The sequence below is a fragment of the Centruroides vittatus genome, unplaced genomic scaffold, assembly GCF_030686945.1.
Source record: "Centruroides vittatus isolate TY-2023 unplaced genomic scaffold, ASM3068694v2 contig_359, whole genome shotgun sequence".
NCBI classification, from domain to species: domain Eukaryota; kingdom Metazoa; phylum Arthropoda; class Arachnida; order Scorpiones; family Buthidae; genus Centruroides; species Centruroides vittatus.
Genome location: NW_027122182.1, coordinates 1,693,951 through 1,709,124, shown reverse-complemented (window position 1 = coordinate 1,709,124; position 15,174 = coordinate 1,693,951). Strand labels below are relative to the sequence as shown.

General features: G+C 33.0%; 2 protein-coding genes across 10 annotated transcripts in view; one reads left to right on the top strand and one right to left on the bottom strand.

The window, feature by feature from the left end:
• The window catches only part of LOC136974913 (SLIT-ROBO Rho GTPase-activating protein 1-like), a 36,216-nt gene extending 29,615 nt beyond the window's left edge, over positions 1-6,601 (top strand). For 5 of the 6 annotated variants that reach the window (XM_067269907.1, XM_067269912.1, XM_067269908.1 and 2 more), the window contains 11 exons: positions 263-364; positions 439-612; positions 688-924; positions 2,229-2,289; positions 2,365-2,442; positions 3,401-3,535; positions 3,621-3,726; positions 3,809-4,030; positions 4,104-4,180; positions 4,254-4,434; positions 4,508-6,601. In XM_067269907.1, the coding sequence (XP_067126008.1) occupies positions 263-364; positions 439-612; positions 688-924; positions 2,229-2,289; positions 2,365-2,442; positions 3,401-3,535; positions 3,621-3,726; positions 3,809-4,030; positions 4,104-4,180; positions 4,254-4,434; positions 4,508-5,582 (2,448 nt within the window). In that variant the 3' untranslated portion in view covers positions 5,583-6,601. The remainder of the gene's footprint in view (positions 1-262; positions 365-438; positions 613-687; positions 925-2,228; positions 2,290-2,364; positions 2,443-3,400; positions 3,536-3,620; positions 3,727-3,808; positions 4,031-4,103; positions 4,181-4,253; positions 4,435-4,507) is intronic. The other variant, XM_067269909.1, reaches the window with a different exon arrangement.
• Positions 6,602-10,626: 4,025 nt separating this feature from the next.
• Positions 10,627-15,174, bottom strand: part of AhcyL1 (Adenosylhomocysteinase like 1) — a 63,873-nt gene continuing 59,325 nt past the window's right edge. For all 4 annotated transcript variants that reach the window (XM_067269901.1, XM_067269904.1, XM_067269902.1 and 1 more), the window contains exons 14-17: positions 15,066-15,164; positions 12,462-12,609; positions 12,261-12,381; positions 10,627-12,162 (exon numbers count right to left, since the gene is read on the bottom strand). In XM_067269901.1, coding sequence (XP_067126002.1) covers positions 12,156-12,162; positions 12,261-12,381; positions 12,462-12,609; positions 15,066-15,164 — 375 coding nt within the window. In that variant the 3' untranslated portion in view covers positions 10,627-12,155. The remainder of the gene's footprint in view (positions 12,163-12,260; positions 12,382-12,461; positions 12,610-15,065; positions 15,165-15,174) is intronic.

The following is a 15,174-nucleotide window of genomic DNA, read 5'->3' as shown; positions in this document are numbered from 1 at the left end:
GTATAACTTAAGCATAACAGAAAAATTAATGATAAAGAAAAATGCTTTAATTAATTTCAGAGCTTAGCAATATAATAGACTTATCAATTTAAAACAGTCACTAAAAAGTTGTGTGTTTACCAAAACTAACATTGAATTTTACATACATATATATTTTTTGATTGTATTTTATCTCAATACTACTAATAATATATTCACTGGATAATGGTGTAAATAAAATAATTTTACAAAATTTTTACTAAATCAATAATTTATTTTAAAGGTGATGCAGATGTGTATAGATAAAGCAGTTCATGATGAAATAGACCAAAGGTATAAACAGTTAACAAAGAGATTAACTTCATTAAAAACAGAGAGTGAAGAGGTATGTTTTGAAAATTTTTACATAATTTTGATAAATCTAAGATTATAAAATAATTCTTCATTATAACTAAATAGATTTGGAAAACTTTGGAAACTGCAGAACGTTCTCTTTTGGATATGATCAGTACTAAAGATTACGATTGCTCGATGCTGTTTGAGGAGGATGGCAAAAATGGACTCAGACAACCCGAAACTATAGCTCTTAAATTAAGAGCAGATCGTCAGGAAACTGAGGATTTTTATTTAAATGTAAAGATTTGAAAATTAATTATTAAATTTTTTACTACTATAATAGAAAATTAATTAGTTAAATATCTTTTATAGAAATTTCGGGAATATTGCATGGGAAACAACCTGATTGCTAGACTTCAAGCCAAAGCTGATCTGATGCGTAAAGCATTAGGATATGAAGGAAATAAACCATTGGTTTCTGGTTCCTCACCGAACACAATAGAGCATCCTCATACTCTTCCTCATAAAATACGAAAAAAAAGAATTGGTCAGACACCTCTTGTGGGACAACCAAAACTTTTTGGAGGAAGTTTGGAAGAATATGTTGATGTAAGCATTATAAATTAAATCAATTATGGATATCAAAACAAATGGATGATGGTTTTTTTGTTGTTAAATTTATTGAGAAAATTTCAAAATATATCATTACTATAATTTATTTTTGGTAGATTTTAATTGCATATCTAGTATCGATCTTTAATAAATTTTGTTTGAATGAACAAATAATTTTATTTCAGTAGCAATTTAAGCATCCAAAAATGTTTTAAAGGACCTAATATTTATAATTATTTATTTATTTATTCCTATCAGAAAAATTAAATTTGTGTTCAAATTCAAGGGTTGTAAAATATTCTATCTCATTTCTACTTAGAATTATATTCATCAAATTTTTTGAGAATTTTAATTACATATAACTTTTTAAACAAAAAATACTTTAAAAGAAATTTAATTTCCTTATCTGATTTTTTTTTTGAGTTTCAACAAATTTGTTTTTTCATTTAATGTTGATTCAAAAATAGTTGTCATGCTACTGATCATCACACAGCATGTAATATTTGAGGTCTCTTCTGTGTTACAAAAACAACAGATTTCCTGTTTTATGGTGTCTGCCATATGCACCCCCGCTGTCAATTGCTTGATTGATATTTATATTTCTCAAATGCAACAGTGAAGAGTTTCATAAAATAAAGTCATAAGAACAATATAAACAAATAAAATCGCATAATTTAGTACGTAATACCATCAAATATGATAAGTAAATAACTATTCTGTAGATAAATATTTAACATCTGTTAACTTATGACAGTTGTGTTTTCCTGTTAAAATTAAATCTGTCATGAACCTTTGAATAGGAGGAAAAGATTAGCAAAATTAATTGCATCCAGGTAATTATTATATACTTTAATTAAAATGAGAGTTATAACGTTTTTATACTCAGTATAACATTTACAAACAGAAGTTTTGTAAGTTTTTTTGTAACACGATATACACTACCATGTTGCTCCCTGCGACCATTCATCAAAAACAGGACACCACTGTGTTCAAGGATATTTACAGGAAATTGTAAGATGACAGCTGTTCACTTTCCTGTATAGAAGGGTTTGCAGCTGCCTTCCATAAAGGAAAGGGTTTTTGTTTTTTCACTGATATACATCTGGTATCCTGCAAATGTCTGGATATGATAAATAAAAACAAACATTATGTAAAAATTTTTTAAATAAATTTTATTTCTGTAATATTAAAAGTTAATTACTATTTTTATGTTCCCATAAGTGTTACTAATTTTAAATCTCTGATCAAATTCACATCTTTTAATATTGTGCAAGGTCATTAAAAGAATATTCTGTTTTCAGGCAACTAATCAAGAAATTCCACTGATCATACAAAGTTGTATCCGAATCATCAATTTATATGGTTGGTAGATTAAAAATTATTATTGAATAAATACTAATTGATTAGTTTGTTTATTATTGTTTTCTGTTTAAAAAGGTCTTCATCATCAAGGTGTATTTAGAGTGTCAGGTTCTCAAGTTGAAATTAATAACTTCAGAGAATCATTTGAAAGAGGTGAGCAGTTAATACAGTTAAATAAACTGTTTAGTTTATGTTCTGTTTGATACAAAACTTAGCAATAATATTAAATTTAAAAATACATTTGTATTTGAAGACTTTTAAGATAGATTAAATCATACAATATAAATTGGTAGGAAATGAATTTGATAATTTTAACAATGACTTTTACATTTCTAACTGTTATATATATGACAAGAAATTCATTGGAATCATGTCAAATTTGACCCTCCAGGGTTTTTTTTTTTTTTGCAAATTTTCATGTTTTGAGATCCCTGAACCAAAAAAAGTTAATAAATCAGGGAAAAATTCCATGTGTATGCATGTATGTTGGCGTGCAGTTTTTAGACTGCAAGGGGACTACGGCCTTGCAGCCTAAAAACTCCATGCCAACATCAAACATAGAGTACACAATAGCCATAACTACTATTCTCTACTGTCTCTCTCCCTCACCTCATGTATAGCCAATGTCTTTCATGTATGTATGTGTATGTATTTCGTTTAATATCTCAGGATGGGATAAATACAAAGAAACTGTATTTGGCACTGTAAATTGTATATAAGAGGCATTGAACTTATTAAATTTTGGTGGATAAATGAGGGGGTCATGTGTCATATCTCTGATGGGGTCAGCCTTAATGAAAAGTTTTCTGGTTATTGGCATTTACAATATTTTTAAAAACTCATCCTTACCCTTAAAATTAAGTCCACCTTTTTTATTATAATTAATAATATGTACCAGTATTTTATTTTTTTAAATAAAATCTCGTAACGCCACATACAATTTTAAACTGTTTAAATAGTTTTTGCCAGGAAAGTTACATGACTCATTGCTGGATTTTTTCAAGTTACGAGACAAGAATGCAAAATTTTATCATTGTTTACTTATTATACTACTATATAATTTATTAAGTCTCTAAAAAAGCGTTTTAACGTGTCTTAAAAATTATTCTAGGTGACGATCCATTGTCAGACATGACAGATGCTAGCGATATAAATTCCGTTGCCGGCGTGTTAAAACTGTATCTGAGAGAACTGCGCGAACCTCTCTTTCCCATTTATTATTTTGATCAACTAGTGGAAATAAGTCGTAAGTAGTTTTCCTTTTATATCCCAATTGTTTAACTTAAAGTAAAATTATCATAAAAATAAATATTAAAAAAAAATTCCTTCAGAAGTTGAGTCCAAACATGAATTTATCAACAAAGTCAGAGATGTGGTTAGTACATTACCTCGTCCCGTCTATGTCGTCCTACGATATTTGTTTGCTTTTTTAAATCAGTAAGTTGTAATTTGGTACCTGTCACTGTTTTAAAATTGTTTTCTATCAAACTAAGAACATAAAATTATGACCTTTTTTTAGTTTGTCGGAATTCAGCGACGAAAATATGATGGACCCTTACAATTTAGCCATTTGTTTCGGTCCAACTCTTTTGCCTATTCCAGAAGATAAGGACCAAGTTCAGTATCAAAATCTTGTAAATGAGTTGGTTAAGAATCTTATAATTTATCAAGAAGAGATATTTATGGATGATGGAGGAATCGTGTATGAAAAATATATTAGTACTAATGTTCCTGATGAAAAGTAAGTAGTAATTAAATAGTTTTCAACTCATTAAACAATTTTACATTAAAATAAACAAATTTTGATATTGCAGTGATGTCGGAGAGTCGCCTCTAGATCAGGCTTCCGATCACTTAGATTCCGAAGCAGACATATTACCAAGCGAAGATGGTAGATTTTTTGAATAGTTTTTTTTATTTTTTACTGATTGATATATTTGTATTGACGTTTAATAATTTTGTAGAGGGCGAAACATTGGAGGCCATTGCCCAGTTTGATTTTACCGCACGTTCCGAAAGAGAATTGTCATTCAAAAAAGGGGATACCATACTATTGTATAGTCAGGTGTCCAACGACTGGTGGAAGGGAAGTTTCTGCGATCATAATGGTTTAATTCCAGACAAATACATCCTCTTGAAAATAAAGTAAGAATTAACATAAAGAAATTTGAAATTAAATTATTAAACCCAGTATACTGACGATACGAGTTTCTTCTAGGGACGAGGATAAAGAAAGTTGTGACAAGAGGAGGACTAGTAGCAGCAGCGATTCGTTAACCGGTGTCAGTCCCAAGACTTACTCCGATTACGGATCGAGCGAAAGGAGCACAGATGGCCACTACGGCGAGTCACAGAGTAATTCTAGTCTAAATCCTACCAAAACTTCCGGCGAAAGTTTATCCTCTCATAGCAAACTTCAGGTGCCAGTATCTTCTCAGGATAATCATTTTGCCCATTCTTCGAACGCCGACGAATCTTTGGAAGACACGTTTAAAGTCGACGCTTCGGATTTCAAAAGTACGTCTTCCCAGTATTCTTCCAACGAAAGGAAGAAGAAAGAACTTTCGGACGATCTGGATTCGGCTCTGGCCAAAGTGTTCTGCAGTATTAACACACTAGAAGAGAAAACCGAGAAGAGGAGCCACACGCAGTGTCAGGACACGCCCGATCTGGTGATGGATCTTCCCATCAATCCATCCAGTCCCACAACGGGTTGTAAAGATTCCTCCAAAGAATCGCTGGACAAGAGCGAGTGCGCCAATCTTCGCAATGCCAATAGAAGTTCCGACAGCCCGGAAATGACGGCGGCGGAGAGATTCGCCATGTCTAACCAGTGCACCATGAAGAAGGGTTCCATGTCTCGCAGTGCCAGTCACGTGTCCAGTCTGCCCAGGTCTTCGGACGCGCAGACGCAGACTTTTCGTACCGTCAAGCGTAGTGCCAGCACGGGAACCGATTTCAGTCCCTCTTCCTCGCCACAGCTTACCGTTCAAGGGAAAGATCTGCCGGAAGTGAAGAACCTGGAGGGCTTGTCCGAGAGCGTGGGGTGCCAGAACGAAGTGAAAGTGGAAACGGTGGAAATCACTTGGACGTCCCCCCACAAAAAAGCGGACATAGTGCCACAGCCCAACGAGGAATCGTCGGACGCGCGAAACGTGGTCAGCGGAGGCGTGTCCACGTTTAAACCACCGGTCAAGGTCAAACCCCCGGTCATGAAGAAACCCACCATTATTCCTTCGCCGGAACCATCGAGAAGATCTCAGGAAAGAGAATTCAAACAGACGTCTTTTTGAATATTTTTTAGAAAACAGACGAAAAAAACAAGTGATCTAGAAAATAGCACAAAAAAAAACGGTACACAAATTTTTGTATGGTGCGTAGAACAAAATATCTCAGGATCCAAATGGTGATTAGCTTTAACAAAGTCACGGAACAGAGAGTAAAAAAAAAAAAGGAAAATCTATATATATGCTCATTTTTTTAAGTCTCCAAACGGATATACCGCATCGGCCTTCTCCTGCCTTAAAACAGTGGGGTGATTTCGACAACAGACCAAAATCCTACGGTACTTTTGTTACGAAACCCATCCGTGACTTGGTTTTGTTTTCTTATTTTAACGACGAAATTCGGAAGACCCACGTCTTCTCGTGTAGATAAATGTAATTTAGCTAAAGGATTTTTTTATTTCTATACCATAATTAAGTCGTCGCATCCGTACCAGCGATTCAAAGTGTGCGTCGAATATTTTTAAGTCATAGAGTTAGTATCTCCGGTTGGTCTTCAGATTTATATATATATATACATACACATACAAACACACACACACATACATATATATATATTAAAGAAAAATTTTGAATCCTTTATGCATTAGTATATATAAAAAAAAATTCTGCATCAGATGTAAATGTGCCAAGATATAAGTGCATCTGTTATGAGGAATAATTAATTTTGTATTTGCAGAATAATGTGAAAAAACAAAACAAACCAAATCGATGAAATTTGTTCCATTTTATGTTTTGGCAATTTTTATAATCGAGGATATTTAATCGTATAAATGTTCTTGTACGAGATTTAGACAAATTGAAAATTTGTTATACGAGTAGTCGATAGAACGTAATTTTCTTGTGGGATGCGTGCGTTTTTTTATCGAAACTTTTGCTACTGTCACGAGGGGAACACATCTTGTCACGTAAGCAAACAAAACAAAAAAAAAAAAAAGAATCTAGTGACGGATGCCTTATGCTTTTACCTCCTTTGTACAGTGTTGTAATAAAAAGAATTAATAATAATAAACAGGAAGATAACCAAATTGTCATTTTCTAAGATTGTGAAAGGACAGAGTTGCAGTCAACTGATTTCACACACGTAACTGAAGTGCCAGTTTATTATTCCCGTCGACGTAATTTTAAGTAAAGAAACATCTATTTTTTTGACAACTTTGTTAACAATTCCCGGATACGTCGGGGTCTGGCCGGGCCCGTTACTTATGGAAACAAAAAGGCCTTAATGCCCACCGGGCGAACAGAGTCAAAGGTCTCGAAAACGTAAATTTATATTTAATGTGCGTGTGAAACTTGTAAAAATTGGGCGTTTCGCTTGTTTTCCTATCGGAGAACCTGCCAATGCACGTATTAGCGCTTTATCGACTGACACTCAGTTTCTAGTATGAAAATGATTATAACTATTATATTTTTAATAGGAAATAGTAATTTCAAGTTAATTAGGCCGAAATCCCGGGAATAAAGTCGATACGAAAGACGGAACGTGTGTAGCGACAATCAGATGAAATTAAAAAATCCAGCAACGCGAGTGCTGGCAACTTTTAAAATTTTGGTGGGGTCATCTGTTTCATTTTTATCTATTATAAAATGGGGGGAAAAAAGCTTAATTTTGAGGGTAGTAATGAGTTTTATAAATAAATTGTAAATGCTAGTAACGAGTAAAATCGTCATTAATTCCGACCCACGTTATCTACCCCCCTCTCGACCTTCAACTACCAAAATTTAATAGCATCAATCTCCCCGACAAAAGCACAGGAGTTCAGTTTCAAACGGTGAATAAAATTGAGCCCTCCAACACACATCCATACATAGAGAAATGACTCCTGAATTTTGCATTTCTGGATGTTTCGAGGTGTCCTGAGTCCAAAAATATAAAACTGAAAGGGGGGGGTCACTGTATAACAGCCGGGAAAGGAAAAGAAGAAAAATCTTTACTCCAGCTTGTGTTTCAGAGCGCGGCAATTACACTAACAACAAAAATTACTCAACCAGAAGTCAGAGTACAGAAAGACCCACTGTCACCAATACTCTAATTATTACATCGATGATTTGGGCAAATGTTTCCTCTCGGATGATGAAACATTACGTTACACACTGCGGAAATCAGGCAATATCTTGCCTACGCGGATAATATTGTGTTGCTAGCACCCACCCCTATTACCCTACAGAGGAAACTGAACCAATCTAAAGCCTTCTTCAATACCCTAAACCTAAAATAAAACAAAAACGGCTCCCAAAAAGCGCGCAAGCTTCTGGCTTTCTAATCCTCCACATGTATACAAATTATTGACGAAACATTACCCATAGAAAACAATGGCGATAAATCAAGTATTGTAAGAGATCCACTTGAAGATTATTTCGGATTTTACCATTTGGAATTTCGAAAGGCCGACGAGCTTGGAATGTAGAATTTCGTGCGACGGTTGAGTCCCCGGGAGAGCGTTTGATGGTAAGTATTTGACGTGGGACCCGGGGCTCGAACCTACAGCTACATTTACGAAAATAACGAGGACCATTTATGGGAATAGCTTCATTTGGAGATTATTCTATGACTGATATAACATTTCGTGGCACCAGATTTGCTGATCTAATGTTCAATATCTAGCAGTATGAATTTCATCAATTGAAGTAGTCTACTTTTTTTTTATATTTCACTGCCCTACACTTTACAAATACCCCTAATGATTATATTCAGAATTGAACCATTTACACTAAAGGTTTCAAGGTCGCATGTCACGTGATAAAACGCACGTTTGCTCCGCTCTTTCGCCATGTTTGTGGTCTAGCATTCGCTTGCTTAGCTTGTACGTGGTTTGTTATTTGACAGGGCTTTTTTCCCTATTTAAACATAATAGAACTGCACTATTTTTATATCATCATAAAAAAAGATGTTTCTCTGGCGGACTATTATTGCAGTCTATATAGAATAACATCTCGTCCTCTTAAAAAGAAAGTTTCATTTATATCAAGATGTCGATCCATACATCATAAACTATTTGATTTTGATTTTGACGACAAATTACTACACTTAATTTACTTGTAAGCTTTCACAAATGAAAGGTTACAAATCTTTAGAGGCCCGTAACTATCTTACAAGTAGCTGGATTTTTCCTGATTATATTCTCTTTCGTAACACTCCTGACATGCATTTGGGTTGTGGCCACTCTCATACCCCATGTATATAGATTGGCACTCATCATACAATGAGCAAGATTTTTCTTTTGGGTAAAAATCTTTTTCAATAATATATTATTATGACAATGTAATATTAAATTATTGTTATTAATATATATAAAACTAGCAGATGAGCCCGACATTGCTCGGGCAAAAAATAACAGCAAATCTCGAGAAAGGAGTTAGATAGATGAAAATCGAGACCAAATATGGAAAGTTTAGGGAAGGAAGTCCAGATTAACTATATATGAACTTCCGGGTCGGACGGAAAGTCACGATACTTGGATTCAAAATTTTCCTCCGAATGGAGTTAGAGTCGTGTGGGTTATCTTTCTATCACTGACGGGAAAAGTATGGTGTGCAGGTGCAAGACACCACTAAAATTGAGAACATTGGACGAAAAGCTGCAGCCTGGCATTTTGACGTCGTCACAATAAATAATCGCTCCTTAGAATTAGTTTGGTAAATCAGCAAATTGAATGTAGATAGATAAATGTTTTGGAGTGGAATGTACGACATTATCTAAGTCAGACGTATGTAAACGTAACTGCCGACTTTCTTAGCAATTGATCGAACGGCCCAGGAATGTATAGAGAACAAACAAACAAACATCCTGATTTATACATATAGATTAACATTAAACAATATTTAAAAGAACTTATCATTACGATATGTTATATATAAATAATAAATAAGAATTTGTCAGGAACAACTTTGAAGGTTGTTGTTACTATTGTAAAAAAAACAATCATTGTAATGTTAATGTCGCTCACCAAAATAACCTAACAGCTATTTGTAACTTAACAATGGGAATTATTGATTTTTATCTTAAAAAATACACACCCCTTTTATTTATGTAAATTACACTGGAGATGCAGTCGGTTCAAAATGCATTTCTAATTCTTCATCCGCTAAGCGATTATCTTTGCTTAACACTTTAATATTAACTCTGCTGTATATTTATTACAAGCAGACACTTGAAATGTGAAAAATAAAGTTAGAACACAATTATCTATTCAAAGTAAAATTATTTAACTTCATGATACTCGTGCAAACGTTTATCTAATCATTAGTAACCTGATTCATTGCTTACCTGAAATGAAATGTTTCTGACAAACTCGTGTATTGATATTCACTTTATCCGTATTTAAATTTTTCCGGTTAATCCTCGACAGCCGTGCAGATTGCCTCCGTCATGAAAGCTCCTCGCTTTGGGGTCCTCGATGACAAATAATGCCGGGAATTTAAAAAAATGATATTCTTTTGTTCTCGAGTGAACTAACAATTACACAATTCACCATAGCGATATTCGCGACGAATAAACAATACAAGAACACCAGCTAAAGCGCTGTCTGGCGAGGAATAAAGATGGAAGGAAAGATGTCTGTGGCATCGCCAGTTCTAATTTTTAAATTTGTATGTTTTTAAGGATAATTTTAATTTTGACGGCCAAGTATCCTACAGTGAAAGGTCGATCTTCAAAAGTTTGTATTTCGGAACATTAAAAGTGAATAAATGGTGGTTCCTTTCTAAACAGACGGTCTTCAAATTAGTTTATTTTATATTTGCGGAATGGGCCATTAGTCATGAATTTTCTGTTGTTTTTAACAATGGAATTTTGGGACCCTTGGGTTAAGGGACCCAAAAACTTTGCTTAGAAAAAGGGCAACGCATCTATCTACCCATGAAAATTTCCCGGCTCCTCAGAGCAGTAGATTGCTTCGCTTCGGCCATCTGCCCTACAGATTTGGTTACTAAACGTAACTTTTTAAACTTGCACAAAAGGACAGTAATTCACAGCCAAGAGTCGAGAGTTAACCAAAAACAAATGCTAATTAAATCATTTGTTTTTACCGAAGTTTTTGAAAATAATCTATAATTTTTTTATTTTAAAAACCTTTTATTACAATTAATAAGCATCAATTTGATTACATTTTAGCAAATTTTTTAAAAAACTTACCAGTTAATGAGAACCAATAAAACCGATTTTGTAGAATGATAACCTAAATTACTCCAATCCACTGTAAATTGGATTACAATTTAAAACACCCTCCCCCCAAAAAAATCTATCAGAATTTTCTTTTGGAAAACTAAAAACCTGTTCTTTTTGTATTAAAAATTTCAAATTTTACAGAAAAATTATTAAAAAAAATAATAATAATAATTAATTTTGCAAATATGCTGCAGTAAGAAAGATTACACAAAGTTTTCCTCAATAAAAACATTATTTTAAGTGTAATTAACTGTCTTACAATAAAGAATACATCATCAATAAACAAATGATTGGATGTTTATTTCTGTTATGTTACAATAACTAAATTATAGAGAGAAACATTTGAACATTTCTTTCAAAATATACATTAAACAATACAAACAGAATAACATTTTGTTAGAGAATTTTATGGCTTTTTTTTTTACTCTAAAAAATATATATATATATATATATATATATATATATTTTTTTCCCTATGTTTGTTTCTCTGATCACATTCCACGATTCGTTTATTGATAGTAGTACATATGTCATTAAAACTTAAAAACTATTCCGAGTTAATACGACACTCACAATAATAAATAATGAGATTTTAAAATCTGCAGAGTTCTAGCTAAACATTCCTGCTTGTATGTGTTAAAAATGGATTGACTAATATTAATAATGACCTGTTTAAGTGTATAAGTAGCAAAATAATAACAATAATAATAATAATAATAATTTAAAAAAAATGAAGTTTTAAAGTTATAACACCAGCTAAAAAGAAAGATAAAAGCACATCCAAATCTTTGTATCCTTAAACTTATTTAAGCATACGCAAGTGGAATGCCCTGATAACTAATTAAAAAATAAAAATAATATTAATAAAGTAATGACGACAACTGGAAACGTACCAGGCATTTGGCACAAGAATGTACAATAAATGATCCTTATCTGAAATTAATACTCGACCGACAATGTTCTTGAAGATGCAAAACTACTTATCTAAATAAAATATATGAAACAATTATTTGGAATGTGTAACACATACTCTTTGCTCTATTTTACAGAATCCATTTTTTACTTTGTGAATGTTCTAAATTACCACTTGTGACTGCCAATTATGTTTATGTCTTCATTTCGCTCTCGCTCTCTAACATATAATTCATTTAAATCAATATCACATCTTTTGTTTTTTTTTATGGAAAAGGCAATAAACATTCAATAAATTGTACATTTTTGAAAAAAATTTTATCCGCAGAAGGTGAAGTTGATTGCCAAGAACGACGTTATCTATTCCCGTTCCGTAATCTACGGGTCGTACGGCTCCCTTTCCTTTAATCTGTAGTTAACGGGCAGTAGGTGGAATGTTTCGATGCAATGGAAGTGAAATGATGAATGCAGGCAATTCACGTAACTAATCGACAGTGATTTGATTAATATCTAGAAAAGTAAAAGCATCAGCATTTAATTACGTTTAAAATATTGACTTCTAGATTTTAAAATATATTTAGAAAAGACCGCATAAATCTTATTCAGACCTGTAATAATTTGGCTTAAATGGTCCTGCTTTGTTTAATCCCATATATTTTGCCTGCTCGTCAGTCAATTCGGTCAGATGCGCGTCGAACGACGGTAGATGTAAGCTGGCAACGTATTCGTCTAAAAAGAAGATAAAATGTAAGAACCTTTCTTCATATTTTCAATAAATTAATTAAAAGTAAGTAAGTTTGAAAACTTACCCATTTTTTTTGGTAATAAATAAACATCATTTTTGTATCTGCCTATTGGAGCATTATACAATTCTATTAAAGCCAATGCTTGTGTGGCAGCAGTTATCGAAACCACAAAAGAAGGTATTGTGGAACAACTGAGATTAACTAGACGGCCCTGAAATCAAATGTCAAATTTTATTCGTGTATCGGGTTATTCAAAAACATCAGGCAACCAAAAGGTTCATACAGTTTTTCAATGTTATCATTTCAACGAAACCATTTGTTCACATTTATATCAGCTAGGAAAATCTCTGAAGCCAAGCAAGCTTCGGGGCTTTTGATGCGTTCGTCACGGCTTTCGTGCCATGCTGTTGAACAGGTTGTTGAATATATTATGAAAAATGGACTGTATATTAAAACTTGGTCCCCATAGTAGTACATGTATATTTTAACCTTCTTGGCCATCTACAGCCTTGGTTGGAAAATTCTATTCTATCTTTCATATTCTCCAGATATTAAACTATCCAACTAATACCTTTTCTTTGTGTCTGAGCAATCATATGTGCAACTGTAAAGCACTGAAAATGTAGTTGGCTGCTTTCTTCACCTCTTAGGTGGCATGCACATATTACAACAACAGATTTTGTTTCATTTTTTACTCCCACTCCTTTCTGTATCGAATTCGTCATCAACACTGCCTTCTCCTCCCAATTTGTGCAATCATATGTAAAATAAATGTCAATTAACAACAGAATATTCCAAAATACATGAGTTATTTTGTATGCACAAACACTCGAATGACCTCCCATCAGCATTCGTCAACACCTCCATCTCAATGTCATCACAATAAATGTATGCCACTTTAGTATTGTGAGTGTCATTTCCAAACTTTTACCTTGTTGGGAAAAAGTTATATAGACTATGATGGTGCTTACTTCTTCATTCACTTAATTTTAGCCTGAAAAACTGTGTGAATTTTTTTGATTGTCTGATCTATGACAGATCAAAAAATGTCTAATATTGAAGAATTAATTTGTAAAATTACAAAGTAATTAGTTTTTAATACACTTAATAAAACAATATTTAGAAAATTTATCAAATAATTATTGTAGAAAGATAGGAAAAAAAAAATAATGCAAAATCTGCGTAATCAGAGCACGTGGCTTATCTAAATATCATCACCATCGAGCACTGACAATAATTTTGTGCATAAATTCTTTTCAATGGATTCAAGAAACTTATACATATAAAAATGTATTTCAGAAAGAAAAGTTGTTATTTTTTTTTTTTGTCATATTTTATTTATTTATTTTTAATGTTTGATTAAGAGCTGACATATCCTTCCTCTGCCCTTCACAAAATGCACAAAGTTAATTTTATATACCGAAGAAAAAACTTTGCAAAACATCAGAATTATTTAAATATTTACAATTCTACATTTCGTTGATTTAAGATGAACATTTTTAATGTCTCTGAAATCAAGATATTTCTTCTAGGTACAGTTGATATCAAAAGAAAGTTGTTAGTTTGAGAAATAAGTAACAGCTAATGTGAGAGATCATTTAATTGCATTTCTATAATGTAGACCATGAAATATTCTTTAATGAAATACAAGTATGCTCGTGCAAAAATTAAGAATAATTGTTAAATTCATGAAAATGTTTGACTACACTATTTGTATCTGCATTTAGATAGTTTCATATTTGTTTCCAACTTCCAAACAGTTGTGTACAATTGCTGTATGCATTGGATGAATGGCAATGCTGTAGTCATGTCAAGAGATGACAGTTAATGCATTGAAGCCAGATATTCCGTAATTGCAAAGAGAGCATTTTTTTGTTTTTACTTAAGTAAAAGTGGTTTGTATTAGACAAATATGGCTCAAAGAACTCACGCCAACGTCATGCAAGGAAGAATCATTGGTCAGTTTGAAACACAAAAAAATCAAATGACAATATCCCACACACTGCCTGTGTCATTTCAAGGGTCTAGCAGAAGTTCCAATGGGATAAAAATGTTGGCAAGTCCTTCAGCAGTGGATGCCCAAGAACTACAATGCCGTAAGATCGATTTTTGTCCGTAAGTGACAGATGACACCCTTGCTACAGATCTTAGCATAGCCACAGTGTTAAGTATTTCCAGATTTACTATATACAGACAACTGAATCAAGTGAAACTGTTCTCCAAAGGCCCACAAAATTCATCCCATTGCTACTAGTGGGATTGCCCTTTTAGTATGGCGAGGACAACTTCTTTCTATCTCCTCATTCTCTCCTCGTTTCCTTCTCCTCTCCTTCTCCTTCTCCCCCCAGCTAAACACTTAGTGTATGGATGTTGTCTTTTGTTATTTGTGGAGCAGAGATCATCACGCTTGGCCCAAAGAAATGGGATTATGTACTTTTTATGAACAAATCAACAATGTGATTAATTGATTCTTTTGGACACATTTTTAACAAATTTTTGTAGTGAATGTCTTGGAATGTGCTGTTGAACTGAAATGGCATAGTTTGCTTCTGGAAAAGTAATAAACTACATCATCCTTAATTTTTGCATGAGTATAAAAAACGTTTTAACAGATTACACTATTTCTAATACTTCTAAGACAAAAAGAAAAAAAAAAAATACACCAACCTCTGCTAGCAAAACGATTCGCTTTCCATCCGGCCAGATGATGTGATCGACCTGAGATCTCACCTTTTCCCAAGTTAAATCTGGAGCTCTCAAACTTTGCTTTATTGAA